At 40.9% G+C, this 21,699-nt stretch overlaps 1 protein-coding gene across 1 annotated transcript; it reads right to left on the bottom strand.

Moving 5' to 3' along the window:
- Positions 1–374: 374 nt before the first annotated feature.
- On the bottom strand, positions 375–21,657 carry myo5c (myosin VC). Its single transcript, XM_035416569.1, has 41 exons — positions 21,427–21,657; positions 20,820–20,930; positions 20,311–20,473; positions 20,025–20,169; positions 19,675–19,831; positions 19,338–19,481; positions 18,885–18,966; positions 17,723–17,830; positions 17,485–17,591; positions 16,581–16,846; positions 16,365–16,446; positions 16,113–16,253; positions 15,702–15,827; positions 15,515–15,598; positions 14,217–14,348; positions 14,019–14,116; positions 13,511–13,597; positions 13,162–13,273; positions 12,768–12,979; positions 12,413–12,578; positions 12,091–12,237; positions 11,812–11,976; positions 11,450–11,543; positions 11,279–11,342; positions 10,642–10,822; positions 9,926–10,019; positions 9,597–9,660; positions 9,222–9,302; positions 8,896–9,076; positions 7,335–7,428; positions 6,850–6,913; positions 6,212–6,380; positions 5,971–6,055; positions 5,768–5,866; positions 5,172–5,326; positions 4,683–4,772; positions 4,065–4,215; positions 3,274–3,559; positions 2,658–2,832; positions 2,222–2,302; positions 375–2,084 (listed from the first exon to the last, which is right to left on the bottom strand). The coding sequence occupies exons 1-41, from the start codon at positions 21,451–21,453 to the stop codon at positions 1,932–1,934; spliced, it is 5,223 nt and encodes a 1,740-aa protein (XP_035272460.1). The 5' UTR covers positions 21,454–21,657; the 3' UTR covers positions 375–1,931.
- Positions 21,658–21,699: the final 42 nt, after the last annotated feature.

Genomic DNA, 21,699 nt, shown 5'->3' with positions numbered 1-21,699 from the left:
ATTTACATTGTACATTAGAGCCTTAACTCTTTGGTTCGCTCCCACTGCAGACCAGAATAGGATTCAGCTTTTAACTGTCATCTACTACTTCCATATAAATGTAATCATGCACAGTGTCTCTATTCTGTGGTGGGTGCTTAGCAGGGTTGAGGTCAATTCCATTTCAGTTCCGTCAATTCAGGAAGTGGATTACAACTGGCTAAATTGAAATAGAAACAACTCCAACCCTGGTGCTTAGATACCTGATCATAGCATCAGTTATTGCTTTCACACATTAAAGATTAGACTGTATTCTGACGAAGGTAATACAGTCACACTGACAATAAAAATGATTCGGTGTGATCAAATAAATATTCCAAGCATTTAATTCATTGTGCTTTATTCTATGAACACTGTCTTGACAGCCTAAACAGATGTTGAACAGGCCTGTTTCTACAGCCAGCTCTATGCAGTACATGCATCTCAGTGGATTTACTTTAGCTGGACAAAAATCTTAAAGTGAATTAAAATGAACTGAAACACATTCACACATTTCTCAAGAAAGTAAACAAGTCTTGCGTTATATCTAGCTATCAAACAGACTAATCTCAACCTTCATCGTCAAGTGTCACACATTAAATGGAAGCCTCAATAACAGCATTACAATTCAATCCAGACAGACCCATACATTAAACAAAAGTAAAATAAAGCCCATACCTTAGAAGATGCTTTAGTGGACCTACACTCACAGAAGCCTGTGCTGTGTCTGACAGGGAAAGCAGATTGAACCTGTGGTACTGAAACTGTAAGCTACTTAGAGAAGCATTAAAGTTTTTGCATTGCCTTGGCATTAGTGTAGGTTATAGGGTCAACTGACAAAAATAGCATCTTCTCATAAGAACTATAAAATGTCGAGCATACTTTTGTTTCAGCCTTTGACTTTAAATACTGTACTTCATTTCAAATGCCGAGATATTGAGACTGTGACTATTTGGGGTTACATAAACGGAGTAAATGAACAGAAGTGCAACGCATCGCTAAAACAACATGGTATCAATCACATCAAAGATGACAGGAAATTATATGACTTCACAGAATCAACAAACAATTTAAGATATTTAAATATAAATGAACGCTTTGAGATGAAATGTTATTTTAGTTACGGTGTAACAAAAGATACAACTAAAGGTTATTGAAACATTATATTAAAATATTTGGATCATTTTTTTATTTTTTATGAATAGTCTATACATCTAATATTTACATCTACTGTATGTAGTTTATACATTGCCACGCTGTACATTAGAATACTTTCAGTGTGTTAGTGGGGTTTTAAACTATATCTGAAACATGTTCACACAGTTATTCAATGTTAAAAGAAAGAGAATGTTGTGACTAGCAATACAGGAAGAGATTTGACCTTAGTTGTTGTGAATATTACATTTGAATGTTCACATGTGCAACCATATGACAATGAAAACTTCCTACAGTATTACACAGGGAAGGTTGATGCATTTTGTATACACAGAATTAAAAAAGGACACCACAATCCTTTTTTAATTCTATGTCACAGTCCTGGAAATCAAATTGTTTACAATTCTAACAAAGACAGTGATGATCGTGATCATGATCCCCTCCATCTCAATCACAGAGTACACAATTATAATTCATCCTTACAAAATTACTAATGATAAGTAAAAACAATCTGGAGTGAAATTAACACTGACTGATCAGCACTTAAAGGCAGTGAAGCATGAACATCTCTCAATGCATTTTTGTAAAACATTTTACATTAGATTTAAAAACAATTATGATTTTTACAAAGACATCCTCCATACATCTGATCACTTTATATACAGAAATATGTATTGCTAATCCATGATTTAGGACCAAACACTTAGCTTTAAAATGAGCCCAGCACTGACTGATTAATGGGTGGGTGAGTGTGGATATCAGATCTTGGTGAGGAAGCCCAGTTTGAGGCTGCTGGGAACCTGGACCAGTTCCAGGGCTTGAGGGGAGGGGCTAAATGGGAAGGTGACCTGGAAGTGGTACTGAGCATCCAGCATCAGCTGTGTGGATCCTCCACGACCCTGTAGTAATGACTGCAGCAAAATATATAATCACATAAAATTGTCAAATCACCTGCAATACTAAAATGAAACTGAAAATGTGTAATTATCTGCCCATACCTTTTGTTCAGTTAGAATAAAGATGGCATGCATATTCAATGAAATCTCACCTGAACCTTCCGAACGAAAGACGGTGACACTCTTTTCTCAAAATCATCTATGGGTGTGTAAGAGTTCAAAATCTTGATAATCTGGAATGTGACAACATAACAGACAAATTTACAGAGAGTTTAACTTTTAATAGTGTAATTCTTTTCAAGGAATCTAGCAGATTTCTCTGATTCAGAATGACTTCCACAGATTATGTTTTTTTATACATACAATCCATGTACACAACTCAATAGTTACGGAGACAATCCGGGTTAAGTACTTTACTCTGGGGTACAATGGCAGTGGCCAACCCACATGGCCCTGCAAGCGCTCTGGGAATTCCACCTACAACCTTGGTGTTGCAAGTCCAAATCCCTATCCATTAATCGACACTGCTACTGGGATTCCCCCATGTGAAAGGGGTGGGTGGAGAAGCTTGCTGATATTGGCTGTTACCTGCACAGCGTTGAGCTCAGTACACTTTGTGGAGATTTCCTTGGCATCCTCATCGGTGGACTTGTTGACCTGGAGAAGCCAGGCAACCTGGGACAGTGGCTCCATGGTGTCCATGGCGTTGGAGTGCTGCAAATCTTTCTCCTTTAGCCACTCCTCCAGATAACTAATGTTACACCTGCCATACACACACACGTCATTAATCAAACCGCCTTATGATAAAAAACAGAGCAGTGGTAACAGAAAAAAACAAATGAACTATTTGCAAGCAGTGATACACAGGGTCCAAGCACACACAGCCAATATTAATCCACTTATCATGTGGCCAGTCAGTGTCAGAATCCCTCAGTGGCCAAATCACTTGGACCCCTAATAAAAATCAGAACAAAAACAGCAGGCTTCATGCTTGGACCCCTAAAATATGATAACTGTTGCTGTATCATAATGCAACACTGACACATGAATACAATTGTACTTGTCTGACGATCTAGTTTTTTTGCAGTCTGTTTTTTGAATGAAATGAGTAGCCTGAGTTTCATTATATAATAGCAAGCATAAGCTTAAAAAGCAACCATGTTAATAAAAACAAAATCTCATAGAAATATTCCTAGCATGTCACCTGATCTGCATGCCCTTCCTGCAGGAGCACATGTCCTTGCGCAGCAGGATATTGTTGAGCGTGGACGCCCCCACAAGAAAGAACTGCTGCTTGACCACCTGCTTGATGAGCTCAGGGTCCGTTCCATGCTGGCTCATGGTGGAGTGGAAGTAGCTGAGCTGCTGTAAGATAGAGGAGATGGTGTAGGCCTCTGTGTCCTCGTAGGTGCTGGAAGAACGCTTGCGGAATCCCGTGGGCTTCATGCTGGAGATTCCCTGCAGGCTTTCATGCTCAAGCATCCCAGGCACTGAAGTAAAATGAAGGGGAAATTCAATGGCACATTTACTGAGTAGATGGAATGCTAGGCATGTCCTTTGATCTTGATCTATATTAGAGGAGACTACTAATTTTGTTTGTTTGGCTTATATGACAATCACATTGGTCTGGGAAATATACTAATCCCTTAAAAGTCTACAGTCTCATTTTTGTCTGTAAACCTAAACTGCTTGGACTATGGAAAGTGTCATATATTTCTCATCCATTACCATTACAAAGGTATTATCCCCAATTCTGAAGTATTATAAAGCAGGTTAGTTGTACAATGTGAAAACATGATCAAAGGACCTGCAATCAAGTGGGTATTACTAACGCATCCACAAGAGGAAGCCTGCACTGAACGCCATTCAGTTGGAACAAAACTGTATGCCTACGTCTCAGTTTCTTGGACCTATTGCAAGGTCACCATAACAACATGGAGTTTTTTTGCCACTCATTATTTGAGGTACACATATGACATTAAATACTCCTCTCACCTATCATAGGAATGAGGTTTTTCTCAATGACAGTAATGAACTGGTGGTAGATGCGGATGGCGAGGTCACTGAAGATCTGTCTGTGTTCGGACAGGTCGAAATGCTGCAGGCAGTTTTTGTTCTGACGAGGGGTGTTGTGTTTCAAGAATTCCTTTAAGGAAGAAAACCAACATCTTCAGGTCACTCTCATATAATGACATATAATGCATGCTGTACTACGTAAAAAACAAATGTCTAGTGTAATTCAAGGATAAATTAAATGAATCCAAGGTAACCTAAAATAAGTTGACTGCAAACTGATTTATAAACCCAAATTTATTGTTTGTGTGTATTTGCGTGTTCTAATACACAAATTTAAGAATTTAATTTCATATTACTGTAATATTCATACAGTATACAGTATGTATGTACAGCATTTGAATTTCCATCACTGTGAAAACATTCACAGAGATTAAATGAGAATTCCACCATCTGGATTTGATACCGGACTGTGTAAAAATAAATTTCTATACACTTTGTGCCAGATGAACTGGGGGGAGATGTAAGGTACAGTCTGTGCCCATTGTGGGCACATGAGTGATGGAGATTAGTCCTGTTCCTGTTTGCACAGTGTTGTACCTCCTCCCCACTGTATTGCTTCAGAGAGTTGATCAGGTGGTACGTATTAGCCAGCCAGAAGGACAGCATCTCAAAGTCTTCCCGGTGGTCCTGGATTAGGGAGGAAGGACAATGACAGTCATGGTAACAGCAATCATTCAAAATCACAGCTGCATCTCCTGTCCGGGTTAAATAAAATACCAGCAGGAAATGTGAAATATTTCTATGCAGTTACAGTATTTCTAAGGTCTGTGTAGTGCAGTGTATGGATATCCTCTGTATGCTGGTACACTGGATCATGTTAAGCGCATAAGTTCTCTCTATGCATCAATGGCCTGCACTCCTATGCACAAAACAATTTATCACTGTGAGCAAAAATATGATGAAGGGATTGAACAGATTTCAGGTCAGTCCAGAAGCAAAATACCAACACTAATTAGAATGAGAACTCAATGCTGATAATCTGTCAGTTGAATTTAGGTAATTACAAAAGACAAAATGCTGTCTTACCGTAACGACCTGTTTAATACCACCAACTATAGCATTCATGAGCGACTTGAGTTTGCCATCATCACTAAGGTAGTCGGCGTGACGAATGCACATGAAGAGAATATGGGCAACCAGGCCAGGAATCATGCTGACCACCACCCCCCGTGGCTTTAAGTCTGTAAGAAGTGCACAGGGCAGTGAGCGCAGGAGATCCACACGAAATCAAATTCAGCAGAACACTCCTACACATAGCCAATACCACCACTATACAAGACAGCTAACACTCAACATGACCAACTTCAACAGGACCTCCAAATGCACTAACACATTCCAATTCACAAAGAGAGATCCCACCTCAGATCTGTCATTGAGTGTACACTTTTTACACATGTAACATTTTCATGTTACACATGTAACTCTTGTACCACTTTACATGTACCTCCATCCAGCACCCTACTTTAAATCTGTAATCAAGCTTTCTGTCTGTTGGTGAGTGTCATCACACAAGAACTCTCCATGACATATTCATGCAAACATGGCTAATACTCATTGATAACAGCATAACAAGAACACTGGCAGCCAAATCAAAGACCAAGATGGTAGCACTGTCTCGATACCTAGAATAATATTTTGAATAAGCTTGGATTCATCGTCTCTCTTGTATTCCAGCATTCCGAGGTACTCTTTTGGGACAGCAGCTGCTGGGATTTGATTGGCTGGAGAAATAAATGTAAACACGAATGCTCATCAATACCAAAAGTATTATTCTGGAAAGAAGTATTCATATCAAATAGTAAAATCTGTGCTTTTTCTCAGTTACCAATCTCTGATGCCCTTAGGGCTTTGATCTGCTTTTGTAGTTTCCTTATCATCCGGTCCTTCAAGTCAAGCTGTTCCTCAAAGTCCTGGAATGAAACACAAACTACTTTTAAAACCAGCTTTACTGGTTCCACAAATCTAAGGTAATCTTCAAAATGAAAACAGTTAAATATCTGCTTGAAAAGTCCAGATTATGTTTGTGAAACATGCACATATACATGCATGCAGACACGCACACACACCATGTTCTCTGCAATCAGTCGCGAAGCCTCCTGCCTCATCCGGATCTTGGCCTCGCTCTCTGTCTGGTGCTGTTTCTTCAGTTGCTTATTCTCCTCTTCCATGTCCTCTATCCTCCTCTCCATCTCCTCTTTCTCCCTCTCATAGTCTGCCTTTTGCCGCTCCAACAACCTGCAGGATTCAAACAGCAATGCTATGATTCAAAGCAGTCATTTAAAATAAACACTATCTACGCAAGAGCAGCAAACGCATACAGTAAACAGCAGTTCTGTAGTTCACGGAACATTGCCAACTGCCTGATGAAGACTGCTGTACACAACCAAGGAACTGGACAGAAGCTGTACTCAATTAGTCATTATAGCAACATTATAGAATACAGATGGGTACTTCTGTGCATGTCATAAGAGCTAGACATAAGCTAGGTGAAATTCTGTTCATTTTCTTGTTAGTTGTTACTGTATTACTTCACAGAAGGAGGCTGTATATATCATTTATAAATGTGCAGCAATTTTATAAATTCTTTTGAGTTCTTAATTTCTATCAAAAATGGATATATACAAAACTTTTTTTAGCAGCTTCAATTTTTCTGCATTTTGACTTAATCTCTCAATCACACATTCATCCATGAATTGCCCCTCACCTACGCTTGTCCAGTTCCTCATTCAGAGTACTGTTGAGCTCAGTCGAAATTTCATCCATTTTTTCTGCAGGAGAAAAGAAAACATAAACTGTAAATAAAATTAATAAACTAAAAAAATCTTACTTTGATTGGTTAAAACAGACCAGTAGATAATGTTAGCTTCAACACATGTAAAGTTTTCCAGAGCCTCACTCTCCCATCACCATGTTAACAGCCTGCTCTTCCCTCTGGTCCAGGTACACTGCAAAATGCTGATATCATGCAGTGTTTTTATGACTAACGCTCTCATAAGGAGTACAATAAATTAGTTCACTCAAAGTAAAAATTTTATGTGAGCCAGGTTGATACGCATCCAGAGAGAAAAAGGCTGCAGAAAATTACAATTTCCAGGGTTGACTGGCAGGTCTTGTGCTTCACAGGTTCACTGACACTGTTGTGTGTGTGACTGTATTGCTGTTCTGTACTGTTTTGTAATTGGCTAGCACCTTTCATCTTTGTGCCCTGTGCATTCAGACGGGTCTCCAGCTCCCCCTTCTGCATCTGCAGCTCTGACACCTGCTGCTTCAGCTGGGGGATCACCTGTTCATCGAGACAAACACACACACACACACATTAGCTAGAGACAAGTGGCTCATACACCCAGCAATGTGTACACCACTCTCTCCGTTCATATCAGTAGTTAGAAATCAGTGCCATCACAGCAGCATCCTAATGAAAAAATGATACTGCATAATTAAACTTTTCAGCCATTACACCAATGATCAGTGGATACAGGAGCAAGAATCATAGTTTCCTTTGCAGTTCATGTTCAGTTTGTGCTCTTCAACAAGACAGACTTTGCATACATTACAATGCTTTTATCCCGAGCGCCAAACAGTAGTAGCGAACATCAGAGTTACTCTCAGCAATGCAAAAATGCAGTATCACTTAGAAGACACAGAGGTCCATTCAATTAATCACCAAGTGTAATATTAACCTAACAGACAACAATTTGGATTGTAACCATGAGGTATGATTAGTCAGATAACCTCACACCACAATATTTATAGCATTGTCCAAAAGAAAATCCAAAGAAAAGAAAGAGGGAAAAAGATGTAAAGGTAGTCAGGGGAGCTGTGATGCAATGTGCAGAGGTGAGTCTCCAGTCTGCATGGGAATATGCGCAGGGTTTCTGCTGTGTTGACTGCAGTGGAAAGCTCATGCCACCACCACATGATCTTTTGAAGATATACCAGAGTCGTGCCTTTTGCTGCCTGACAGTTCAGCACCAAGGATTTGAATTTGATATAGGTAGCCAGTGGAGCGAGATGAGATGGGGAGTGACAAATCTGGGGAGGCTGTGGATCAGGCGAGTTGCAGATGTCTGATGGAGGAGGAAGGGAGGCCAGTAAGGAGGGACTTGCAGTAGTTCAAGCAGGAGATGATCGGTGCCTAGACTACGAGCGGGGTTGAGAGGTAGGTGGTGCGGAAGGAACAGATTTCCCAGATGTTTTACAGGAAGAATCTGTGGACTGTCCATTTAACCGTCCATTACCACTCTGGGATTCCTGGCAGATGGAGAGGATGACACTGTGGTGTCATCCAGGCTGAGGGATAGGTCCGGCAAGCGGGGAGACTTAGTTTGGAAGTAGAGTAGTAGAAAATCTGGGTTTTAGCTAAGTCGATGATTAGCCATGAAGCTTGAGAAGCCTTGCAGGCAAGCTGAGGTACATCCAGAAATCACAATATATCCAGAAGGGGGGGGGGGTTCAAAGAGTTGTGTATTATCAGTATAGGAATGATGTGAATGATAAGAAAGGTCATGTGAGGAGATGACAGAGCCAAGAGATTCGGTATAAAGAGGAGAGGGCCAAGGACTGAACCAGGGGGGACACCTGTTAAAAGTTCCTGAGGTCTTGAAACTGCACCCCCAGGAAGCCTGGAAGGAGCGACAGTTGAGGTCCAGCCAAATATTATTTCCCAGCATAGGAAATAGGAAAGAAATGAGGAAATGAAATGGGGGGGTGTGTGCAAATATGTGTATATGCACCCAACACTCAACCCTACCAAGTTCTCAGAAGTCAGCCTGGTGACCTCCATTCGGATGTTGTCGTTAGTGCTGTTTTCCTCCTGGAAGAGCTTCTGCAGCTGGCTGTTCTCGCTTTCCAGGTGCTCTGCTTTATACTTCAGGCTCTCCATCTCACTTACGTAGCGCTCTCTCTCTGCCTGAGAGTGGCTCTCAACCATCCTTTGAGTCAAATGGATTGGGAACAGGCCAGACAAAGAGGATGTTCAGAGAACGTGCATTTCCCAGGGCTGTGCCAAGACGACTGAATGCAATATCTTGAGACTTTTCTCCAATGTAATTTAATACAGAAAAAAAGGCTACAAACCTTGCAGCTTTCCCCAGGTCGGCAAAAGCAGAGAACAATGTCTCATCTTCATTAATCTGCTCAAGACCATTTTCATTTAAACTATGAATAAAATGAATTGAGTAAGTACAACTGAATAGTGTGTCACTTCTATTGTGGTCACACAGGGTTCTCAACACTCACAAACGTGCATTGTAATGATCAATGAAAAAATATATATACAATTGTATATTTAATATGAGACTTCTAGGGGGAGTCAATCTTGAAAATAACCTAGAGGGAAAGTGGACCACTTCAGTGGCCCTGAAAAGATATGCTTTGTCTGTCCAACCAGATTTTTTTCCCTGGGGTTCATATTCTGACAGAATGAAGATGCCTTTTCCACCAAAGGTATACCTGGAAATGTGCATCTCTTCCTGTACACCACCTAGGAGCTGTCTTGTAACCTCAGTCATTTTCACTACAGAAGAACAGAATATCATTAGTTACTACATCTTATTGAAAATAATAGGGACATTATGATGGGATATATACCATAAATGCCAAATAACTGTCAAAATAATGCCAACTCTTGTACCTACTGATCAAATATCACATATCATAAGAATATAAGGGAGGAAATGGAACTGTAGTAGTGCTTAAGGTAATGTTATTAGGAGATCTTATAGTAATTTCAAACAATACTGACATGAACGGAGAAAAGAATGCACATTGTTTGAGTGTACCTTGGACTTCCAGTGTTTGTTCCTTCATTTTTCTGTCCAGCTCAGCTCTCTGGAGCTGCAGAGTGTGGATCTCTTTCCGCAACTCTGGTATAACCTTCAAAGATGCACAATAGCCTATAACATGATTTCCCCAAAAGTGAATATGTTCTGCTACTCACCTATAATGTGAATGCAAATTTTCTTTTCCAAAAAGATTATTGGCTAAATATTGGACTGTATGCTCCATTTTCAGGTGTTGTACAGCCAATATAAAGACAATTTAAAAGCTGGGCTAGCTTTCTAGATGTACCACAGGACAGATCATATGGTTAGGTGATCTATGGCACAGATTACCCATAGATGCCACGAATCTCTTGATTATGAAGGCCTTTATATGGTGTTGTTTATGGTATCAATAGAAGCCATAATATATGTGTATCTGCAACTCTAGAAAATAGGGATGGGCTTTAATCTGAATAACTGGATTCAAAGGTATTTTAAATGCTGAATGGTACATTAGGCTGTTACAAACATAACAGAATTTAAAACTGTAAAATGTATACAGAATAATGCTATCCTAGATCTAAGGTCTGTGTTTACGACCGTTTAGTCTTCAATTTATTTGTTCAAGAGAAAAGAAAACCAATTAAAAAAGGTCCTATTCTCATAACTCCTGCCATGAACCAAGATTCTCCTGTAATAAAAGCAAAAACAAAAGTGGCACCTCCTGGCTTTACCTTGACGTGCTTTGTGAGCTGCATCATCTGCGCTTGTATGTCATCATTGACCTGGCCCGCTTCTTCAATCTGCTGCTGGAGAGCGATCTTCTCCTCTCTCAGTCGTCTGTTCTCCTCTTTCAAGGCCTGTATATGTTTTTCATAGTCCTCCTTCTGGATTTCAAAGTTATTCTCCACAATCCTGACATGGGAAATTAAGAACATTAAAGGAGCATTCATCGAAACTACTACCATTTTATTGTACCATATTATCATTATTGGAATTGTTTGTCTCAGGTTTTCAATCAACCTTGGTACGTCTTTATCTGTCATATTTTTGATGACAAAATATTTTGGACAAATGCTGACAGAAAGCAACTTTCAGCCAGTAACACCAGTGCTGCCTCTTAGGAACAAGCCATTTAGCTGCACCTTTTGCCTGAATCAGAGAAAACAGTAACATCATCCAGCTGCACATCACTACTGTATGTTATGTCTGGCTGATTATTTCTATCAACGGCTATACACTTTCTGAGAACTCAATCTATCATTGTTGACAAAAATGTCATGAAGAACTGTTTGTCATCAAAACACTGCAAACACACAGTATCACAGCTCATCTTTGATCACAAAATTTAATCAAGAATGCACATCTTACTTTCTTTGTCTTTCTTCTCTTTCTAGATCCTCTTGGAGTTTTTTCTTTAAATTATCAAAGTTTTCTGGCAGAAAAGATACGAATTGAAGTATTTAACAAGTAGGTCAATCTTGTTTTTTTTGGTTTTTTTACTAAGAACAACATTAACGCACATTTGACCTTTTTTCTTACCTTTCATTTCCTTAGCTGAATCAGAGAATTTCTTCTCCAGGTCCTGTTTTTCTTGCAAAAGGCTGTGATTTTGAGCTTGAAGCTGACTGATTGCCTAATGAATACATAAATAACTTAAATAAATTGTGCTACTAATATTCTGTACTTTGGGACTCAATTACCTCATCAACTTTCATGAATAATCTATTGATAGTACCAAAGTTGGCATCTGTTCTCATAATGCTACAATAAACATAAATAAGTATAGAGGCTAAACAAAATATTTTGAAGCCCACATATCACATGCATGGGGGTTTTAATTGCATTGCCAATAAATTAAGAGAAAATGAAGCTGGTTTAGAATTAGGTTGGTTGCATGGCACCTGGTTAGCATCCTCCTTGGACTTCTTCTCTCTTTCTTCCAGAGATGTCTTCTCTTTGGCTGATCTGCTAAGCTCCGCCTCCAGCCTCTGAAGCTTGTCCATGCCATTAGCATGGGAAGTGGCCAAGCCTGTCAACCTCTCCAGGAGGCCATTATACTCTTTACTCTGTCAGATGACAGGGAAACACTTACTGTGTGTATTATAACCAAAGATAGCAATGCCAGTCTTCACAAACAGTATGGGGGGATGCCAGTGTCCTGGACAATTTCTCATTTTTACCTTCTCTTCCAGCTTCTTCCTCAGCTGCTGGACCCTGTAGGACAGTTGCACATTCAGAATCAGCCGTCGGATCGTCTGGAAGCGCCGCCTGGCCAGCCAGGCCCGGGCGTACTTCTGCAGGATCAGAGCCTTCTGCTCTGCCACCATCTGAAAGACCATCACACACATAGGGAGGGGATTTAACTTCCACTTCCAGGAAAAATGGGGCTCTACACACACACACACATACACACACACACACACACGCGCATGCACGTACGAACGCACGCACACTCACACAGATGGGCATTTTATTCCACCGTAACATCATATTACAGTCTACCTTTCTGTAGTCTCTACGAGCCAACCATCCCCTTGTGAAGGCCTGAATGGTCACCGTGGCGACCTGCAGCAACAGGAAGACGCGGCGCACCAAGAAACCACGGCAGTGCTTCTGGAACACTACGGCTGCCCAGGCCTGCTTCAGGGCAGCAGCCGTGATAGCTTTGCTAGGGAAACATTGCAAATGAGGAATACAACTTTAAAACCTTAAAACCTTGGACCAGCCATGCTTTGCTAATTTGTGTGTGTGTGTGTACAGGTGCATGCATATATGTGCATGTAGGTGTGTGTGCTATGCAGAACTAAGAATGTGCAGTAGTGTAGAATATGCTCCTCAGGACGAGTGCTAGGCTCACCGGATGCGCTTCCTCCCGCGCACATACTGCTGGATGACGAAGGCTGCGTGGCGCATGCGCAGGTACTCCCTGCGTTGCCTCCAGCCACGGACATGCTTCTGGATGGTGATGCAGGCCCCTCTCAGCCGGTCTGACCGCAGCTTCTCCAGGTAGGCCACCTGGCCCGCCCGGAAGAAGATCTTGGTCCTCCCGAACTTGTACTGGTTGCAGTCCTAAAACATTGAGCAGGAGGACATGGGACAGATATTGGCACATAAAACATAAAATCGGTCTTTTGAACACAAGCCACTACAAAAGCAAGAAGCAAAATAAAACACCTCCTAGGCTTTAAAAATAGCTCAGCTTATTCATCTTTCAAACCTCTTTGGCAAGTATCAATGGGAGCAACACTCACTTGAATTAGCCTCTGTAGCACCGTCTTACACGTCTGTTTTTTGTCGTTTATCTCCAGCTCTGGCTGTGTCATCAGTATGCTGTACCGGCTGTAAAACTCAATGTAGGTCCACCTGCCAATCAAAAGGCAAATTCCCTTTCAACTGCCGCTGGGGAGCAGAGCAGGGCCCAGGGAGACTGCCCCAAGTCTAATAAACTCAGTGTAAAACCACAGAACATGCGCATGTGCTCGTATTAGAGGAAGCGCTGCACTGAAGCAGCAAACTTATTCAGTATGGGCCATAGACTGGGAGGCCAAACCAACACTACACATGGTGAAAAAAACAAGGCAAAGCTTGATCTGAGGTCACCTTGAGGGGTAACTCTGGGCGCTGATATGAATGGTCTCCAGGACGCCGCAGGCACGCAGCTGCTGAACCACTCTCTTTGAGTCGTACCTGATAAAACAGGAGAGACAAGCACCATGCTCCACTGCCCAGGAAGCCACACAGCCCAACACTCCACATTAGCCCATGCAGGTTACAGGCTTCAATACTGGGACGATGCTACTGAAACAGCTACTTGAAGATATTTATACAGACATGTCAAGGTGAATAAATGTATTAAATGTTTTTTTCAATGGTAATAGTAAATGAAAGCTGTGTGAGATGTCCTGGATAATGACATCAGATAACCAAACAATTCACAGGGACGTGTTTTTGTTTTTCTTTGGCATGCTCCTAGCGTCTGTGTTGCAAAGTTCCTATTTTTCTTTTTTGATGTAAATGCAACAAATAATAAAAGGCGGTAGAGTTTCTTCATCATAGAAACCTTTCTAATGCAAGTGCAAACTCCTGAAGATTTCGCAGGTGAACTTACTCAAACGGCTGTTTCTCTTCATTAGGCTTAATGCAGCGCACATAATGGGGAGTCGTGGCATTTAGAGTCTCCATCAGCAAATACAGAGAGCTGCGAAACTACAAACAAGACCCAGGAGACACACAGGCAGTAAAGCAGAGAGAACAGAATGGCGAAACTGCTCTCACCTTACATTATTTAAACTTTTAGCACTAGTACCTTGTTGCCCACAGTAGTCTTCAGCTGTTTGTTGGTAGGCTTAAGGCTCGGTCTGGCAGGCCTAACTTTGATGCCCTTGTTTAAGGCAGTAGTGAGCTCTTCCTCTTGGAAAAAGCTTGCCAGCAGTAAAAGCTGATAAAAAATAAAGTGGGGTTAATTGGATACACCACAATGCCACCAGCCTGTCAAATATTCTCAAGACTTAGTGAGTAGAAATCTTTAACTCTTTAGTTAATGGCCCTATTCAAACTTCAGGCAGATTTATGCACCTGCATAAGCCTGATTTTGCCAAGTTGACAGTACTTGCATTATCTACACAGGTATGCAGACCCGCCTTGCACACATGCTTATCTTCAATATTGATAGGTGCTTCCCCGCATATAGTTGAAAATGCACATTAGCTCAAGTTAAGTACACACCCATGGGAGGACAAAATACTGGCTCTGGAATTCTATTTACACTTCTAGTATCTCCGACTCCTCTAAGTGACTTGCAAAAATATGAAATTAAAGCATTGGCAAAAGAAAGCGGTGGTTTCTGTGCATTGGTAGTGAAGTATCACCATAATTCATCATTGCATTACATTACATTACAGGCGTTCAACATCAAAGCTGAAAATTAATTAGAAAAGAATAAAAGACAACAAAACAATGGTAAATAAATCTTCCAGTATTTGGAATTGTTTTCAAAGCCCATTTGAAACAGCAGGCTATTAAGTAACTAACCCCTCACTGTGTTAAGAGCAGATTTGCAGTACAAGTTTGTTTCTTTTTGATCAATGTAATGAGAGTACATTCTTCTTGCACTCTCTGTGGAAGGCTTGAATGTTGAAATGATTGTGGTGAAACTGATCATTTATTATTTAAAAAAAAATTAAGTTGCAAACCGCCTCAGAAAATGTGTCAGATCATTGGCGGGTAAGCTTTAATCAACAAATGACTTTGGCTGAAAACAGCCACTTTGCAGAATCCCATAAGGCCGCAGCAGGCAGTGACACCTCTCAGAGCAGCCAAAGCAAGTCCACAGTTTGCACCATGGGAATACATGCACCCACATAAGCACAAGATACTGAAGTACAAAAAGCTCAAGATCACATCAGTGATTTTGTGCATTCTTAATTAAAAATCTATTTTGCAAATCAATGTCTGAACATGCTTAACACGATTGGACATGATACACCCGCACAATCTCCAACCCATGCGTGTATCTACCTTCTCTTCACGAGTACACTGTTTAGGTGCCCAACTCTGAATTGATTTAAACTGCTGATGTGCACAAAATTGATTTTTGGCTGGTACCTTACTGTCCCTCATAATGTCGACTAGTTCTTCATACATTGTGTCTCTGTTCTTCTCTAGAAAGCCCCAGCACTGATATTCCACCTGTGAAAGCAGGAAGAAGAACACACATTTTTTAATACAAGGGTGCCATCTGCAGGACAGAACTGGCTTGGATAAATAAATAAAAAATTCAAAAACATTTTACCTTATCAGCAAAATGTTTAATTACGAAAGCTTCGTTTGACATCCTGGGTTTTTCAAACAAGGTGTTCTTATCCAGATGGTTGTTGTAAAGTTTCTGAAGCCAGTTTTGATCAGTGCCCTGTGGAAACTGTAGAGCAGAGGAACAACTGAGAAATAACCATTCACAGCTGCAGTAGGTTTCTATGGCCATTGCATTCCCCCTCCAATCTCCTCAATAATCTCACACAGAAATGGTTGGATAATAAAAGCAAAAATACACTGGATAGTGTGTACAATGTATCTGGCATGACAAAGTACAAATACTACAAACGCACATTAATAAGAATATTTTCAAACAAAGCAATAGACCTGCTAGTTATTTTTCCTCTTTCCTGCTTGTTTACACAGCACAACAAATTGGAGCAGGTCTCACCAAGCATTCCTCATCCAACAGGTCCAGTATACCCATCTTGGCTTCAATCAAGTCAATGACAGGCTGGTTGTCATAGAAATCAATCAACGTCCAAGGGATGTCTTCTTTCATGTATTCCTCTTGTTCCAGTTTGAACACGTGCTGTTGGCACATAACCATGTTTAATTCAGCAGCACGACAATTGGCGCTCTATAAATAGACACTGAAGCATTGTGGTTTAACCATAATAAGAACACGGGAAAAAGGTTTTACCAGGTTAAACTGCTGCTGCAGCTTCTCGTTTGCATAGTTGATGCAAAACTGCTCAAAACTGTTGATTTCAAATGTTTCAAAGCTGAAACAAAGGGGGAAAGGGGGTGGGAATCACCGAATAAGAGTGATGCAATCAAAACTCGCATTATGCTAGGAGTCAGCCCAGATAAAAACAAGCTCCCATCAGCACCAGTGCAATGCTACTGTCCTCTTTACCCATATATGTCCAGCACTCCGATGAAGGTGTGCGGCTTGCCGGGGACGCGCAGCGCGGAGTTGATGCTGTGGATGACGCAGTCGAACAGGTGGGCGTAGATCTGCTTGGCCAGGGCATCGCGGGCGTTTGTGGCGTGCTCCCTGGGCATCGGCTTGACCACCGTCTCGGCCCTCAGAACGATCCTACGATGGCAGAGCCAGCGGCACAAGCTCTCGCCACTCACTGCCAGCAGATCGCTGACCGCTGCCAGGTGCTGGTCATTAGACTGCAGGAGCACCGTTAGAGACGCGGGTTATGGTTCCGCTAGCAGTCATTGTGCTAAATCTATCAGTGGGAGTGGAACAATTCTGAAGCAAATCTAGATGGTACCGTTGATGCCCATCGTACGTTTAATTATCCATTATAGTCTTAACACAGATGTACTGAAATCTGGCCCATGAGGCCCGGGGTACTGCTGGTTTTCATAATTCTTCTCCTCTAATCAGAAATGATTTAAACCTGATGCATCAGATGGGGTAAATCAGAGGCAACAATCTATCAATCAATTATCAGGTAGAAAAAAACCAGCAGTACTACTGGCCTCATGGGCCAGATTTGAGTAACCCTGGTCTAAAATAATTATTATAATTATATAATAACCATCCTCTTACCCTGCGATCATGCCAAAACTGGGGGAATAAAATTCAAACTGAACGATGACTTGTCTAATGTGTAATATATAATGTAACATCTAATAGCACCACACCTAAACAGTCACCAAAGTTCCCAAGATGAGAATTCATAGAAGATCCATGATGGCACTCACAAGTCTAGATTTATGAACCTTGATGCTAGTCAAATGCGACTATAATCTTCACTCTCCTTCCCTCTTCACACTTCAAAATAAGGGGAAATGAAACTCACACTGACTGACGACTGGTCACTCCCGACAGCTTTGATTTCTACATTGCCTAAGTGCAGAATCGCAGCCAAAACCTTGAAGACATCCATCTGAAAGTCCTCCTTTAACCCTACAAAGGAAGGGCCGCAGCATTAATCACATGTAAATACAAGGAGCGGGAGCACTGGGCAAGGCAGCATCTGCGTGTGATTGATAACAGTTACAATCCTGTGACTGACTCAGCGAGTCACTAACACTCACCCAACAGAGAAAAGGTCCTGCGTGTCTCTGCCATGTCCGCCCTGTCATCCACACCGTCGATGTCCGTCTGGCCCCCCATGCAGGTGTACCTGAACTCATCCGCGCTCACTGCATGCCCAGCAAAGAGGAAGAATCAGGGATGCCGTTCTCAAGTGCGTTTCAAATACAGCGCAGCAATCCTTCACATTATCTGACACTATGGCGCATTCACCTCTGTTAATTTGGAATGAACAGTTAAAGCCAATAACCTGGTGGAAAAAGAACTTTGAATGTTGCAAGGCAATCCATTCTCAAATTCTGATCCTCTCCGTTGTCCCAACAATGTTGGATATATAAGGGATTACTATACAACATAAAAGAGGGTGGCATGCCAAATACTTTATCTGACCAAACAAAATAATCTTAATGTTGCCAAACAAACACTCATAGTAAACATTTCAATTATTTATCAGATGACAGTAGTATTGATAGTCACTACACAAACCTTTGCCCAAGAGAGTTCATACAGACCAGTATGTCATATTTAGGCACTGACAGGGACAAAAAAGAGCAAAACTATGCAGCATCCTCAATCAAGCTATTGCAGTCTCTACCCTGCTGAACAAAGGCATTATCCATAGCCGCAAAGCATGCACCGTGTCTGTACACTTCAGGCACTATTGAGGTTTGTATTTGAATACAGAGTTAAATCACTAGATTCATAAAATAATTCACTTGCACATTGGTAACAAAAGATGATTACAAAAGTAGAGCTCCTCCCCCTTACTCTCACCCCCACCATACAGGCACGCACACACACACATGCACACACGCGCGCACACACACACACACACACACACATAGCACACAGGAGCACAGCCACATAGCCACACCACCAAGTGGGTCTTAAATGGTCCCCCATGCATGAATTGCCGTTTTAACTTGCAGATGCTTCTACACAAGTGTGCAGAACTTCTATTAATATACATTTAATGAAGTCACTCAAAGGCGATCCGAAAAAACTCACCTCCATATATGGCATGTGGCATATGGCAAGAGTATTCGGATTACAACAGATAGGCTAAGTGCTTTTTTGCAGGCTAGTAGAGTTTATTAAACCGGTTTTGACAGTTCGTCTTTCATGAGTTTCCTACCCTGCCACCTTCCACCCACAGATACTCACTCAGCCTCAGGTGCTTAAATTCTGGCTGGTCCGCAGAGGCACACATCTGGTAGAATATGTGATAATTCCTCTCATTCTCTGACTGAGGAAAAGACCAAATTATTGGATGGAAATACACTTTTAACCCACCAACGCTCCTTTGGTGAATGAATGAAGAATTTTGAGTTGCAATGTCAGTTTGGTACTTATTTACATTTTATTTCAGTCTCAGCAAGAGGAACTATCAGAAAAAGCTAGAGCTATTTTCATATTTATTTGCCAAACAATAAATCTCCGACCTCTAGTAAAGACTGCCACTTATTAAATACATTTTTCTGCAATTAATAAAAAACACAAAACTGGCACACAGGGATACCTTTCTAAACTATTTTTAAATGCATACAAAATAAAATTTTATTTTACTTAAACCATTTTCTAAACGAATTTGACTTTGGTCATATGCTTTTATAATACCTGAAAAACTACTCTGGATTTCTCCAGAAGGTATGTCCTCATGTTTGCTCCAATGATTTGATGCCTCTTATCAAAGCTGATCTCTGTGTACTTCCCAAAACGACTGCTGTTATCATTTCTGGTTGTCTTTGCATTGCCGAATGCCTGCAAATTACAAAACATTACTGATGAAACACAAGAAATAAGTATTCAACTTTCTCATTGAACATAAATGGAAACTGACCATGTCATGGCCTCCGGTATTATGGTCTTTGACCTCTATATTGTAATGAAACAGAAACATGAAATAAGCAAGTTAGAATAGAAACATTGGTTATGTTTCGCAATGGGCACCTACCTCTGTTACTGGGTTAGATGCAAGAACCTTGTCCTCCACACGTGTATTGCTGCCAGACTTGCTGACCACTGCAAAATATCTCATGGTGTATCTTGCAGAAACAGTCTTCCCTGCTCCAGACTCTCCACTAACAATAATGGACTGGTTTTTGTTGTTCCTAGAAACGAAAATGAAACTCTTATGACAATCCACTATGACCGTGAACCATAGCACTAAAGATCCATTTTCTGTCTGCAGCTTTGTTGTTTCTGAATAATTTTGTAAACAGTTTAAAGAAACAAATACCCTCACTTGCAATATGTATGAACCAACAAAGTAATGTGGAATTTGTGGTCACATTAAGTTCATACCTAGCCATCTGTTTGTACGCTTCCTCTGCCACAGCGAATATATGGGGGTCCATGTCTCCCATGTTCTGTCCGGAATATGCATGGATAACAGCATCTCCGTAAATGGGCAGCTGCTTGTATGGGTTAACAGCAACAAGAATAATCCCTGAAAGTCAAAACAAAAAAATTAAAAGCCTTGATACATTGTGGCATGAGGTCATTTACATGACACAATGAAAAATCCTTCAACTGAATTTGAACCAGGCAATGTGTTTAAAGGATGGTGACTCTTTAAATCTGTTCCCACCACAATAGGTGTAGATGATTTTTGATTCCACAAAGCGAACTTTGAGGTTGTGCAGGACGGCAGGCTCGTGGAGGTAACTGAGAGCTGTGAGGTCATTCTCTCCCACTAGGATGTCAGGGTTCCGCAGGTGAGGTAGTTGTGAGTCCAGAGGATATTTCAATTCCTTCAAAATAGTCAATACACAAAATAAGAATAGATTTTAAATGGCATCTACTGCAAGAGCTTAAAATTGCATAAACTTCCCACCAAGAATTCCTTTTTTATTTTTATTTTGTATTCTTACCAATATTTAAATATAATAATCAGATACGCTGTAGTAGGTCATTTACAGCCCACATTTTAATTTTAATTTAGTTCGAAGCATTTGACCAACAGCAATTTTCTTTCACAGAATAACTCAGAACCATGCACTTTGATCTGACTAACTATCCTATGAGCCGTATTAGTGTTATTCGTTGCACATATTTACATATTAAAAATATGTCAGCGTAATTCACAGCCCTACTTACAGTACCGTCTTCAAGTTGCAATTCGAGTTCACTATCCCCAGCTCTGTAGTCTTTTAAGATTTCTGCTGACTTCCATACTTCCTCTGAATCCGGTATCCATACTCTGTTGTACTAAGCAGAAAAGGTAAGGTGAAAGTGAGATTACATCATTTCAAACTGACAGAGCTACATTCTCCAAATAATTTGAGACGCAGCCATTAAATTAGCACGATTCCTAATTCTGTTGTCTTTATTGCTACAAAATATGTCAAATAAGCAGTTCGGTTTGTAACCATAAAAGCAAGGGGTTCGATTAATATATCAGAAATAACAACATAAACGAAGGGAGTTAACTTGAGTCTCATATACCCAACAAGCTGCTGACAGCAATGGAGAACCGCCTACGTCCTCCCAACAGTCAGTGTACCAACATCCTTAGTGTTCGCCATATGTTACAGCATTCCATAAGAGCAGACTGAGTATCCAAAGCAACTAGGAGAATTTAATTTTGTAAAACCAGATGGAGGGTATCCATAGAGTAACAGACAAGGACGTGTAGGTTATATGTCGTTATGTTACAACTTCACCAAACTTTTGTCACTTTATAGCTCATTCAAAACAATCCTACCTTGGTGTATAGCTCGGATAGAGCCATGGCAACAGTTTCTTGAAACAGAAACAAAAACCTTCTTCAAAAACTTCTGATAGGGAAACGTTTTATTGAGGAAAGTGTTTACATCCAGCTTCGACGCTTTGTTCCTCTTTTACTAGAAAGCGAGATTCCAACACATGGAGATTTTTTTTAACGCGTCAGTGGCTCTTTTGGGAAACTGATCAGACGGCGCAAGCTGGCCTCACTCGCCTACCTGTTCTGCGGACTTTGTTCCTCCTTTTTCCGCCC

This window comes from Anguilla anguilla, chromosome 5 (genome assembly GCF_013347855.1).
Source record: "Anguilla anguilla isolate fAngAng1 chromosome 5, fAngAng1.pri, whole genome shotgun sequence".
Classification (NCBI taxonomy): Eukaryota; Metazoa; Chordata; class Actinopteri; order Anguilliformes; family Anguillidae; genus Anguilla; species Anguilla anguilla.
Note: the sequence above shows the minus strand (reverse complement) of the source record. Positions and strands in the feature narration are given on the sequence as shown.

What these genes read in the sequence shown, in the direction of transcription:
- myo5c (XM_035416569.1), bottom strand. Translation starts at nt 21,453, where the DNA reads ATGGCTCTATCCGAGCTATACACCAAG. An exon ending in GACCTGGGGAAAGCTGCAAG is followed by an intron (nt 9,077 to 9,221) that starts GTTTGTAGCCTT and finishes TTTGACTCAAAG; the next exon opens with GATGGTTGAGAGCCACTCTC. An exon ending in GGCTGACTTCTGAGAACTTG is followed by an intron (nt 7,429 to 8,895) that starts GTAGGGTTGAGT and finishes CTCGATGAACAG; the next exon opens with GTGATCCCCCAGCTGAAGCA.